Source organism: Leptonychotes weddellii, chromosome X, assembly GCF_054177405.1.
Source record: "Leptonychotes weddellii isolate Sample4059 chromosome X, ASM5417740v2, whole genome shotgun sequence".
NCBI lineage: Eukaryota > Metazoa > Chordata > Mammalia > Carnivora > Phocidae > Leptonychotes > Leptonychotes weddellii.
The window spans coordinates 83,534,582-83,547,872 of NC_138385.1; the positions used below are offsets into that span (position 1 = coordinate 83,534,582).

Sequence of the window (13,291 nt, forward strand, 5' to 3'; positions counted from 1 at the left end):
GGGTATTGAGGAGGGCACGTTCTGCATGGAGCACTGGGTGTTATGCACAAACAATGAATCATGGAACACTTCATCTAAAACTAATGATGTAATGTATGGGGATTAACATAAGAATAAAAAAAAAAAAGAAACAGGCCATCTGTGCCTCAATGGACCGATTTAAACTTTTTTTCTGTGCTTGTAATTGTATGTGTTACAAAAGACATCAGTAAACACACATACCTTTATTGCAAGCAAGAAAAAAATTGCCTTTCTCAGTCTTCAACTTCTACATCAAATGGATTTCAGGTCCACTAACAAGACGGGTACTGGGGGTGAGTAAGCTGATTACTTATTAAGGACCCCTGGGCCATAAACCAGCAGGCCACATAAAAAAGCAATTTTAAAAAAGAGAAGTGTAGACTGCTTCTCTCATTGGCTTATCTATAACAAACGCTGCTAATTAGTTACATAATTGAGTAAGTAAAGAGAGAGATGAAGAGGACAGGCCTACAGTGATAGATTTATAAGAGAAAGAGACAAAGAGGAGAGAGAGAGAGAATCAAACCCACAGACTGATGGGTTTGATTTATTCTTTGACATAAACAAAGAAGCTCAAAGACAAAGGTAAGTGAAAATCTAATTCTGTTTCCACCAGTCCTACCCTGTGTTAAGAGAAAGCTGCTGAAGATTTAATATTATGTTGATAGTCTCAATTGCGACTTGCATGGAGATATGACACCTGAGCCTTTTCCTGGGTGACATAAAATTGGAGGCAGAATCTATCCTTGTCATGACCAAGTGGCTTCCCTTTTCAGCTAATTAGTCCTTCTCTCTACTACTTTTCTATTCGCCTTCCTCCTTCTCACTTCCAGATTCCTCTCCTTAGCCTTCTGAGTCACAAAGACAAGCACGGTGCCTGCCTGGTTCGTCACTAGCTGCCCAGGGCTCATCACAGAACCTGTACCCAGACGGGCACTTGAACTTTTGTTGAATAATTTACATTCATTCCTACAGTGAAGTCATCTGTAATAAACTGAGAGACTCACCTCTCTGGTGCCGACTTTAAGTCTCCATCTTACATTTGAACAATCTCTTTATACAAGAGCCACAAGTCTAATTGCCCAGAAATGAGCTTTGATTACAAGTCCAATACTCACCTTGTTCGAAGAAGCAGGCTGACACCCCTTAAATCTTAATTTCCTTCTGTTCTCGGAGGCTAAAAATCTTGCAGCCCTGTTTCCGCCCCTCCCACCCCCATTTATCTTTATGTCCTATCTGATTTACAAACATACAGGTTGTGACTTTCCTCTGAAAGGTCTCTCCGGTTTGCCTTCTCTCCACTGTCTTGGCACTAATCCCACCCACTGATTAGTAGTCTCAACACCTTTGCCAGATTTTACTGCAGAGAAATGAATCTCGTCCCTTTTAATATACTTACTTACATATTTGGATTTAAATGCCTTCTATTTGTCCTTCCTTCCTGTTTCACATTCCTTTTTCTTTCCTTTCTTGCCTTTTTTTTTTTTAAATCATTCAATATTCCCCCTTTATAAGCTTGTTAATTATACATTATTTTACTCTCATTGCTTGGAGATTATTACAACATGCATCCTTGACAATACAAGGACCTCAAAACAGTTTAGACTCATCTACTCTAAATTCGTTTCATGTACAACTGCTGTTGTATATTTTAATTCTTTTTTTTTTTTAAAGATTTTATTTATTTATTTGAGAGAGAGACTGAGAGAGAGCATGAGAGGGGGGAGGGTCGGGAGGGTCAGAGGGAGAAGCAGACTCCCTGCTGAGCAGGGAGCCCGATGCGGGACTCGATCCAGGGACTCCAGGATCATGACCTGAGCCGAAGGCAGTCGCTTAACCAACTGAGCCACCCAGGCGCCCGTGTATTTTAATTCTTAATAAATTTTGAACATCGTAAGATGTTGTTTTATGCCATCAAAATTCAGTTTTTGTCTGTCTTTGCCTTTATATTTCACCTTAATTACTTAAGAATATTTTCACGGGTATAGAATCCTAGATGGAAGTTACATTCATTTAGCACTTTAGAGATTTCATTGTATTGTATTCTGACTTACTTTGTTTCCATTGAAAAATCAACTGAAAGTCAGTGTGGCTCTCTTGAAGGTCATATCCTCCGGCTACGTAAAAATTTTTCTTTTTATCTTCGGGTCTCCACATGTGTTTACATATGGCTTTTTGTGTATTTATCTTGCCTGGGAATCACAGTGCTTCTTGAATCTGTGATATCTTTCATCAGTTTTGAAAAACCATATCATTTCTCTTTCCTTTTCTCCTGGGGCTCCAATTATAAATATGTTAGACCTCCTCACGTTACCCCATCTTTCTCCCAGATTCTTTTCTGTTTTCTAAACCTTTGTCTCTCTGTGCTCCAGTCTGGTATTTACTTCTGATCTCTCTTCCAGTTCACTAATTCATTTTCAGCTGTGTCTAATCTGATGTAAAACTCATCAACTGAGTTTTTAATACAGTTCCAGAATTTCTATTTTTAAATTCCCAACTCTTGGCTAAGGTGACCAAACTTGTCAAGGCATTCCTTGAACATGTTGATCATGATTACTTTAAAGTCTGATAACTCTAATATCAGGATTTCCTATGGGTTGGTTTCTAAGGTTATTTGTTTCTGTTGGTTTTTAGTCATGTCTTGTTTTGTATGCTTGATTATTTTTTTATAGAAAACTAGAAATCATATATGAAGAACTCTAGAGATAATTTTCCTCCAGAAAGGGTTCATTTTTATTTCTGAAAGAAAGTCAGGCTAGGAGCATTAGCAATCTTAGATCACCATAATCCACTCAGTGCTATAAATTACTTGAATCTGGGCTTTAACTCCTGTGATGGGTAGTGTAGTCTCAGTTTACCTCACTTCTAGGGTTGGCCCTACACAGTCGCAATCAAAAGTCTAGGATTTTGCCCATATTCATCTCTACCGCTGGCAGCCTGACTACCTTTTGCCTCCCTATTTCCATGAACCTATGAAAATGCTGCTTAGCCTCAGATATTCCTCATAGAATCTACGAGTATTTCTAGGGAATAAGCAGCACCGAATGCCAGGCTTACTTCTCTGGGCTCCTTCTCTCCTGTATCTTGGTCCCATAATTCTTCACTGCCTTGGTAGCCTTCTAGTCCCTCAGACAGTTTTATTTTGTTTTGTAATTTTTGAGCTGTTCTTAGTAGACAGGTGCATTTGAAACAATCCATTCCACCATATGGGAAAGTAAACTCTCCTTTATTACTCACTTTGTCCCATGTTACCCAGTGTACAGCTTTCAGCGCTCTCTATATCCGCACCAACCCCTTTTTATCCAAACAAGAACATAGGCTTTGGGGTTGGAGAGGTTTATGTTCAAACTGTGGCTTTACCTCTACTTACAGCTCTATGGCGTTGGACAAGTTATGTAGCTGTTCCCCCCATAATTCATTCGTAAGATAAGGCAAGTAAAACCTGCTTCAGGATCATTGAGATTAAATAATATGAGCAACGTGTTTAGCACAATCCATAGCACACAGTAATGTTAGCCCTTATTGAGCATTATTATCACTGCTAGTTCTATTAAAACTAATAAATAAGTCACCCTATCTGCGAATCTGATCAGTCTCTTCACTCTTTGGTGAAATATGTGTAGACATTTTCACCTTCATAGCTTGTTCACACTAGCCTTCATTTTTCCCTTTTCCTAATGTAATCCAATACATTCTTCAAGCCCTAAGATGGAGTTCAAGCTCCCCCAAAGGTATGCCCAAAATTCAAAATCCATACTAACATGTACTTGCTCTAATTCCTATTCATTTTAGCAGCATAGTTTATCAACGATTCCCTAATTCTGTGTTAGTCTCTTACCAAAAGTAGATTACAAAGTGTTTATAAAACTGGCCAATAACTCATATCCTCCATAACACACTCAGTATAGCACCAAACACATAAGAGCTTCTCAAGACATGTACATGGTTCAGTATTGAAAAAAGTTCTTCATATCCCATAGATGCAGTAGAAATTAATATTGGAAAGCACATAGGATGGGGCACAGAGGGACAAAGGTAGAAGAAAAGGAAATGAGTATATAAGCACATCAGAAAAGAAAGTATTTCTGGTAAAATATTAACTTAAATCTTCTACTTTAAGTATAACTTCAACTAATCTAGTTGCATTATTTTAAAATGACAACTCAAAGTCCAAAGTTGCATTTTTACAATTCAAAGGTTAGAGTTTAACAGGAACTTTTTGGTTCCTTTGAGAAGGTCCTTCCTTTTCCCTAAGGGGGAAAAAAAAGTAAAACCCTAACTAGTTCAAGAAGTTGGCAAATAGTGATTCATGAAAGAATACCCCCTAGGTATCAGTCATTAAAATTGTAATATCCTGCATTACTTGTATTCAAAATGATTTGCTCATGAAAATGAGAACAAAATAAATATTTAAAACACGTACTTTTGTGTAACAGGACCTATGGTTGCAATTCTTTGACATTTTTTGAGTCTTTAATTTTTTTATCACAAGTACAAAAGACATACTAAATGGTCTCTGATAACACAGTAACTTTAACTACCTTAATTTTTTATAAAGATTATTTCCAAAGGTTTCATGCTACTCTTACAAGGCCCCGTTTTAGTATATTTTCTGCTTGAATATCACTTTCTTCCAATCAATACTAAAGCAACTATACTACTAAAATAACTATCAAGTAAAAATAGCTCACTCTAGAAATCATCCCATCTCTGACAATTTCTGCCTCCATTCCCCATCTCACAACCTGGTATTTTATTGACAAAAACTTGTGTTTTGCCATTTGTGAATAGAACAATGCATTTTAGTGACTGTATATTTTAGCAACTGACAGTGTCATTTAGTGCCCAAATATCATGTGCGAAGAGTATGCTACATTATACTCATGGTCATTTACATTTAAGTAAGATGTGATACCTAATGTTGGTATATTTGAGATTTTGAGTTTTTGAACCCCTGCTGAAATAGCCAAATGTGTAGCAGAAGGAGCTAAAATGTTGAGATTTTATTTTCATAACCTCAGATGAGTCAATTCAAATTACTAGATGGGAAGAACAACTACCCAGGTACTTTATAGAGAGATGACTGTGCACACGAGTAATTTTGATTTTTGAGGGGAGGAGGCGAGATCTCTTTTAGGTGTCAGAAACAGCAGTGACTATGAAACAATTGTGGCAACACTGAACCATTTGTATAATACAAATAATCAGGAAAAGGAGAAAGCAAGGGAAAAACTTAATTCAAGATGTGAATAAATACATGAGGATGGTAAATACAGAACAACTAATTTCTTAGAGGATTATTCTGGCCATCCCATCTGAGTATAGGAAACACGACTACATGCTTTCTCAGCCAGACATTTCAGGGTGACAATGTTTGCAAGTGGAGAAAGGCCTTGCATTTGACATACACAAACAACAGCTTACCCACAGCATTGTAGAGAGGCTCTCCAGTTAACTTGTCCCAGACTACAGTGGTTTCCCTCTGGTTACTGACACCAATAGCTTGAAAGAGAAGATTAAACAGAAGGGAATACAAGTCAAACAAGTAGAAAACTACTTCAGGAGAATAATTCTCATGTTTTTTTTTTGTTGTTTTTTACAGGCATAACTAAACATAACAATTCGAAAAAACATCTGGCACTTTCATAGTGGTATTGAATATACTGTCTGTGAGTGGCTCCAGGAAAAGTAAATACCCACTGTCGAAATACCCACTGTCGAATGCTTCTTTTTATTTCTGCAAGACTGCTTCCCACTTCACTATGAGCGCACGGACAACATGGATTCAGATCAATATCTCCCAAATGAAAGGCTCCCAGGTTACCTTATAAAAAAGGGAATGCACTAGTTCCAAATTTACAATACCCAATTTATAATTCTTTGGAGACCAATAATCACCTCATCCATTTATTTACGAATTGCTATAGGCAATTTCCGTCTGGGGGCACACATGCGCGCCTGCATTTTAAGAAAACAGCTACAGATAAAATCCTTCACGCTGGGCAACCTCCTACTGCGGTTCTTTAGAAATTGTTTTGTTTCGGGCGCCTGGGTGGCTCAGTTGGTTAAGCGACTGCCTTCGGCTCAGGTCATGATCCTGGAGTCACAGGATCGAGTCCTGCATCGGGCTCCCTGCTCGGCAGGGAGTCTGCTTCTCCCTCTGACCCTCCTCCCTCTCATGCTCTCTGTCTCTCATTCTCTCTCTCTCAAATAAATAAATAAAATCTTAAAAAAAAATTGTTTTGTTTCCATATTGGAATATGTCCTAAGACATATGAATTTGAATAAGGCATAAATACAATATGTGATGGCATTTACATTATACTGACCTTCACACGACTCAAACGCTGTAGTTACAGTTATTTTAGGTAAAAATACTAATCCATTCCATTTTATTCAACAGCTTGATTCAGCTAAATCAGAGGTTCTCAGACTTGGCTGTACATTCAAAGCAACTGGAGAGCTTTTAAAAAAAGTATCCATGCCCAGGCCATGACCCAAACATTCCAATTTAACAGACAGGGGTAGGATCTGAACGTTAGTATTTTTCTTTAAAACTCCCCAAGTGATTCTACCGTGCAGCCTGGGTCGAGCACACTGGCCTGCCTGAAGGATAGAACTCTCTTCTCTCAGAATGTAAGGTGAGGACCGACTTTAAAGGCTATATAATCAATAACAGGTCTTCCACTTAATTTCCCCCAAAACCATTCATCACATGACCATTCAGACAGCGCTTCTAGTGACAAAATACTCACTACCTCTCTTGAGGCAGACCAATCTTTATTCACAACTTTGTTATTTTAAAAAAAATCCTCTTCCTTGTAGCTTTCACCTACAGATCTTAGCTGTAGTCTTTGGAGATACATGGAAGAAGGTTAATACTTCTACATGCGAGCCTTTCACAAACTTGAGGCAGCTACATTGTCCCCCGGGTCTTTTCTTTCCCTGTGTAAGCTAAACAGTCCAGTTTCCTTCCACTACTCCCACCATATGGCATGGTTTATTTATTTTTATTTTAAGTAATCCCTATGCCCAGCATGGGGCTCAAGTTCACAACCCCAAGATCAAGAGTCAGATGCTCTCCCGACTGAGCCAGCCAGGCACCCTTCCATGTGGCATGATTTAAAATCCCTTCACCACCCCTCCTAGGAACACGCAACTTTGTCCATACTGTTCAAATTGTACACCCAGAATAAAACACAATAGGAATGTTCTGACCAGCACAGAGCTGAGGGGGACCAATAGTTCCCTTGTTCTAAATAATCTTCTTTTTAAAGCTCAAAACAACAGTTTATTTTTAAAACAATATATTAAAATCTAAATAAAAAAAATAATTACTTAGATTTTACTTTAAGGAGATTTTATGTGTAATAGAGAACAATGAAAACTGGCCTATGGAAAATGAGCAATATGTATTTTTTTTGAGGTCGATAATTGACATTAGTTTCAGGTATATAACATGATCTCTGTAAAGAGATCATAGTAAATCTAGTATTCTCCTGTCACCGTACAAAGTTACACACTATGCAATACAATATTGTTGACTATAGTCACCATGCTGTACAGTATATCCCCATGACTTATCTATTTTATGACTGGAGCTTGTGCCTCATCCCCTTTCTCCCATTTTGCCCCCCTCCCACCCACAAACACGGCTCTGTTCCCTGCATCTATGAGTTTTGTTTGTGTTGTTTTTTAAAATTCCACATAAAAGTAAAGTCCTACAGTGTTTGTCTTCCTCTGTCTGACATTGCACTTAGCATATGCTTAAGGCCCATCCATGTTGTCACAAATGACAAGATTTCATTTTTTAATGGCTGAATAATATTCCATTGTATATTCCACTCGGATATCCGTCAATGGACACTTTGGTTGCTCCTATCTTGGCTATTGTGAATAACTGCAATGAACATAGGGGTGTATCTATCTTTTCGAATTAGTGTTTTCATTTTCTTTGGATAAATACCCAAACGTGGACTTGCTGGATCATGTGGTAGTTCTGTTTCTCCTTTCCTAAGGAACCTGCATACTGTTTTCCCCAGTGGCTGCACCAGTTTGCATTCCCACTGACAGTGCACGAGGGTTCCCCTTTCCTCCACATCCTTGCCAACAGTTTTCACGGTCTTTTTGAGAATAGCCATTCTGACAGGTGTGCTGGGATATTTCATTGTGGTTTGGATTTGTATTTCCCTGATAATGCGTGATGATGAGCATCTTTTCATATGCCTGTTGGCCATCTGTAGGACTTCTCTGGAAAAATGACATTTGGGTCCTGTGATCATTTTTTAATCAGACTGTTTGCTATTGAGTTGTAGGAGTTCTTTTAATTTTGGATATTAACCCCTTATCAGATGTAGGATTTACAAATACATTTTCCCATTTAGTAGGCTGCCTATTTTGTTGATGGTTTCCTGTGCTGTGCCGAGGCTTTTTAGTTTAGTTTTTGATTACTGATTCAAACTTTTTGCTAATGTTCGGCCTATTCAGATTTTCTATTTCTTCATGATTCAGTCTGGGAAGATTGTAGGTTTCCAGGAATGTATCAGTTTCATCTAGGTTGTCCAACTTACTGACCTAGAATTGTTCATAGCGTTCTCTTACGATGCTTTGTATTTCTTTGGTATCAGTTGTAACTTCCTCCCTTTCATTTCTTATTTATTTGAGCCCTTTTTTTCCTTAGGGAGTCTAACAGTTTATCTAAATAACCTTTAGCAAATGCAAATTTACTTACTAGAACACCTTTTCTAAAGGTATAAAGATGACTGATGGTCTACTTCAAGAAACTTAAGGGCGCCTGGGTGGCTCAGTTGGTTAAGCGGCTGCCTTCGGCTCAGGTCATGATCCTGGAGTCTCTGGATCGAGTCCCGCATCGGGCTCCCTGCTTGGCAGGGAGTCTGCTTCTCCCTCTGACCCTCCCCCCTCTCATGTGCTCTCTCTCATTCTCTCTCTCTCAAATAAATAAATAAAATCTTTAAAAAAAAAAAAAAGAAACTTAAGAGACACAGGGTAAAAGGAAGAGATTTGGGGGCATTTCCTTAAAAACAGAAGACACTAATGTTTGTAGGAATAAAGATGCAAGACCAAGGAGAATGTGCAGAGGGGGCAGGGGAGCTGGAAATCAATGGGACATGGTCTTGATTCTTGTAGTGACAAGAGGGGATGAGATTAATGCACAGGTGGAGGGAGGAGCCTCCAGAAGGACAGAAGGCTATTGCTTTCCTTGTGATGTGGGGAAGTGGGTAAGAGTTCTAGGTATTAAGTACAGGAACAGGAAATGAGGAATTAAGCCCTCAGAGCCTCAACGTTCTCTGTGAAGTAGCACACAAGGTTATCTGCTCAAATGGGCTCAAGCAAAATAGGATCATGAGTTTGGGGCACTATTCAATTAGAGCTCAGGCTCTGAAGCCAGACTGTTAGGGTTCAAATTCGAATTCCTGTTTCCTAGCAGCATGATCCTGGATCTCAATCTGTTTTATCTTCTGTAAAATGGAGGTAATAGTTCTCACCTAACAGGGTTACAATGAGGAATCCCTGAGTTAATGTGTACTACGACAGTGCCCGGCACATAGTAACTGCTTAATAAATGTTCCTTTCTGCTTCCATTCATTGTCATCAATATTATTATTTCTAAGTAATTAATTTATTTTAGAGAGAGAGAAAACACAAGCAGGAGGGGCAGAGAGAGAGAGAGAGAGACTCTAGAGCAGACTCCACACTGAGTGCGGAGCCCAACTCAGGGTCAATCCCACGACCATGAGATCATGACCTGAGCCGGAACTAAGAGTCGGTCACTTAACCGACTGCACCACCCAGGTGCCCCTCATTGTCATCAATATTACTGAGGACAGAGTGGACTAATAGTTGCAGAGAATGGGACTGAGCTAAGCAGGACACATAAAGGAATTGCCCAGCAGTACTGGGCGCACAACAGAGGCCAGAGAACTCAGTGGGACCTCAGCAATGGACTGCTAAATTGGAATACCATGAGCATGATAGTTTTAGTGACAACTTCACACTGGGGGATCACAATGAATTCATGGTCCAGTAAAATCTCCTATTCTTCCCCACTACATTAATTTTCCATAAACAGACCGGCTGCTTGCTTAGCTACAGTCTCGGAGTCACTCTCCTCTGCCCTTTGGGCTCCCTTCTTTATTGGCTCATTTTAACTTCTATTCAGAATATAATCTAGGGCTATTTTCTAGCTGACTCGTTGGTCACAGGTTCCTCCCTGACCACTCCTTCTTTCCCGTCTATCTTAATTTGATTCCTTTGTGCCAAGTAAATTGCTTTTTTTGCAGACAAAGTCCAGCGAGAGAGTTTCTCCGGGTTCTCCTGCAGCCATAAACATATCTCCGTTACTGGTTTCTCCTCAGGGCACACAGGCCTTATGCGGTACCTCTGAACTTTTTCAGTGTTCCAACTTCTTGTCATTTTTACCCTAAAATCCTCTGTATTTTTTTAAGATTTTCTTTTTTTTTTTTTATGTGGAGCTTGAACTCACGGCCCTGAGATCATGAGTCACATGCTCTACCTACTGAGCCAGCCAGGTACCCCTGTGTTTTGTTTTTAAAGAAAACTTTTCTAGGGCACCTGAGTGGCTCAGTCAGTTGAGCATCCGATTTTGGCTCAGGTCATGATCTCAGGGTTGTGAGATCGAGCCCCATGTTGGGCTCCCTGCTCAGCAGGGAGTCTGCTTCTCTCCCTCTCCCTCTGCTCCTCCCCCCGCTCGTGCTTAAAACAAAAACAAAAACAAAATTTTACCGAATTCTACCTCTGAAACTAGTAATACAATATATGTTAAGTTGAATTTAAATAAAAGATAAAAACAAAACAAAAACAAAACTTTTCTGACTGCTGATTCCAGCACACATGCTTCTCTTAATAGTGCCTAATTTTCATTCCCTCTTTCTCAGAATTACACATTGAGGTTCTGTAATTCTCCACCCTGGGTTTATCTCCCATTTAGGAGCATATGAGAGTTACATGCATAAAGTATATATGATTTCCTGGCCCCAAAGTCTTTTAGTTACAGATACTATCATCATTGACATATATAAAACCCAATTTAGTACACTGTATCTAGGAGGTTCATGCTTCACCTGTACATTCCTTCTCAAGAGGTATTTTTCTCAGCAATGAGCACTTCCAGTAAAATTAACTAGTTAAATGCTAACTTCAAAATCTCTGGTTCAATCTTGCTTAACATGGCCTGCGAAAAGTTATAATGACAGTTAAGAAAATATACTCAGAAAAAGCCTTTGGAAATACTGCAGGGTGTTATAACTGTTGTTGGTAGAATTATGGATGGTAGGTATCCTTATTTAAAAATAAAATCAGGAGCACCTGGCTGGCTCAGTAAGTAGAGCGTGCAACTCTTTGATCTTGGGGTCGTGAGTTCAAGCCCCATGTTGGGCCTAGAGCCACTTAAAAAATTAAAATCATAGCTTATAATTGGAACACGTTTTTAGGGGAAAAAAAAAACCCAACCCTAAAATCACCCAAAGCAAAATAATAAGAGCCCCGTGGGGAGACTCTGGGGCTATTAAAAATGCCACGTGGAAAGAGGTCTAAAGCTTTGTAAGAAAAACAGTCTCTGGAAAATGTGTGCTTGAGGCATAACAATTGGAAATGAGATGCACCACAGCTGGGAAGCTATTTTGGAGAACAAGGTGTCTTTCTGAGACCCCCTGAGAGTAGATAGAAGACAGAAATATGTGTGGATATGTTTGGCAGGGCAAGGTAGTGGATGTGGGGGGTTTCCCTTTTCTCTAACAGTGTGGTAACTACTTTTGATACAAGAGAATTTAATCACTGAAAATTTTATGCTCTTGGGTTTTTTTAATTTATTTTTTAAAGTAATCTCCATACTCAACCTGAGGCTCGAACTCACGACCCCAAGATTAAGAGTTGCATGCTCTACCAACTAAGCCAGCCAGGCGCACCTATGTTCTCAGGATTATAGCGGTGTATGTTATGTTTTGCTTCTATCACATGAGGATGAATAAGAGTATCCGGTACTTTAATTCTTTATATACTCTGTAGCTCCTTCAGCCCAGTCACAGGCAAACACAGCTTCCCAACTCTTTCTTTTTTTTTTTTTTAAGATTTTATTTATTTATTTGACAGAGAGATAGCGAGAGAGGGAACACAAGCAGGGGGAGAGGGAGAAGCAGGCCTCCCGCTGAGCAGGGAGCCCGGTGCGGGGCTCGATCCCAAGACCCTGGGATCATGACCTGAGCCGAAGGCAGATGCTTAACGACTGAGCCACCCAGGCGCCCCAAGCTCCCCAACTCTTTAAGGAAAGAAGCAGCCTATTTACTTGTCTTGGACTCCTGTGTGCGGTTGAGCTGGAGAGTGAACTTTAGTTTTGGTGACACTGTTCATCCAGACCTGAAATCCACAAAGCTTCTGGTGCAGGACAACTAATACCAATCAAACTAGAATTTGCAAAAGAAATACAACCAGCTAGGGGCACCTGGCTGGCTCAATCAGGGAAGCATGCGACTCTTGATCTCAGGGTTGTGAGTTGGAGCCCCATGCTGGGTGCAGAGAGGTGTAGAGATTGCTTAAAAATAAAAATATAATCTTTAAAAAAATAAATAAATAAGGGACACCTGGGTGGCTCAGTCAAGCGTCTGCCTTTGGCTCAGGTCATGATCCCAGGGTCCTGGGATGGAGTCCCGCATCGGGCTCCCTGCTCAGCGGGAAGCCTGCTTCTCCCTCTCCCTGCTGCTCCCCCTGCTTGTGCACGTTCTCTCTCTGACAAATAAAATCTTTAAAAATAAATAAATAAATAAAATCTTAAAAAAATACAACCAGCTATGATAAACTCTTAATGATTTTTTTAAAAGATTTTATTTATTTACTTGAGGGGGGGAGAGAGAGAGAGAGAGAGTGCGCGCGCACAAGCAAGGAGAGGCAGAGGGAGAAGCAGCCTCCTGGCTGATCAGGGAGCCCGACGCGGGGCTTATCATGACCTGAGCCGAAGGCACACGCTTAACCGACTGAGTCACCCAGGTGCCCCTAAACTCTTAATGATTAACAGATAAGACTATAAATAAATTGCTCTTCAGCTGGAAAATCTGATTTATTTGCTACACGGGAAGTAAAAAGTGAGGTGGTTTGAAAAACAAAAAGTGAAGTGGTTTGTGAAGTTACCAGTGTGGCTCAGGAAAATGAACACTGGCCCAGAAGACAGGGAGCTGTGCTTTAATGTTATCCAAAAACAGACAGCTACCTGACCTCCAATAAGTCCTTTTCCCTCATT

General features: G+C 39.9%; 1 protein-coding gene across 4 annotated transcripts in view; it reads right to left on the reverse strand.

Moving 5' to 3' along the window:
- The window catches only part of GK (glycerol kinase), a 50,339-nt gene that overhangs the window by 22,062 nt on the left and 14,986 nt on the right, over positions 1 to 13,291 (reverse strand). For all 4 annotated transcript variants that reach the window (XM_081809015.1, XM_081809016.1, XM_081809017.1 and 1 more), the window contains exon 4: positions 5,446 to 5,523. In XM_081809015.1, the coding sequence (XP_081665141.1) occupies positions 5,446 to 5,523 (78 nt within the window). The remainder of the gene's footprint in view (positions 1 to 5,445; positions 5,524 to 13,291) is intronic.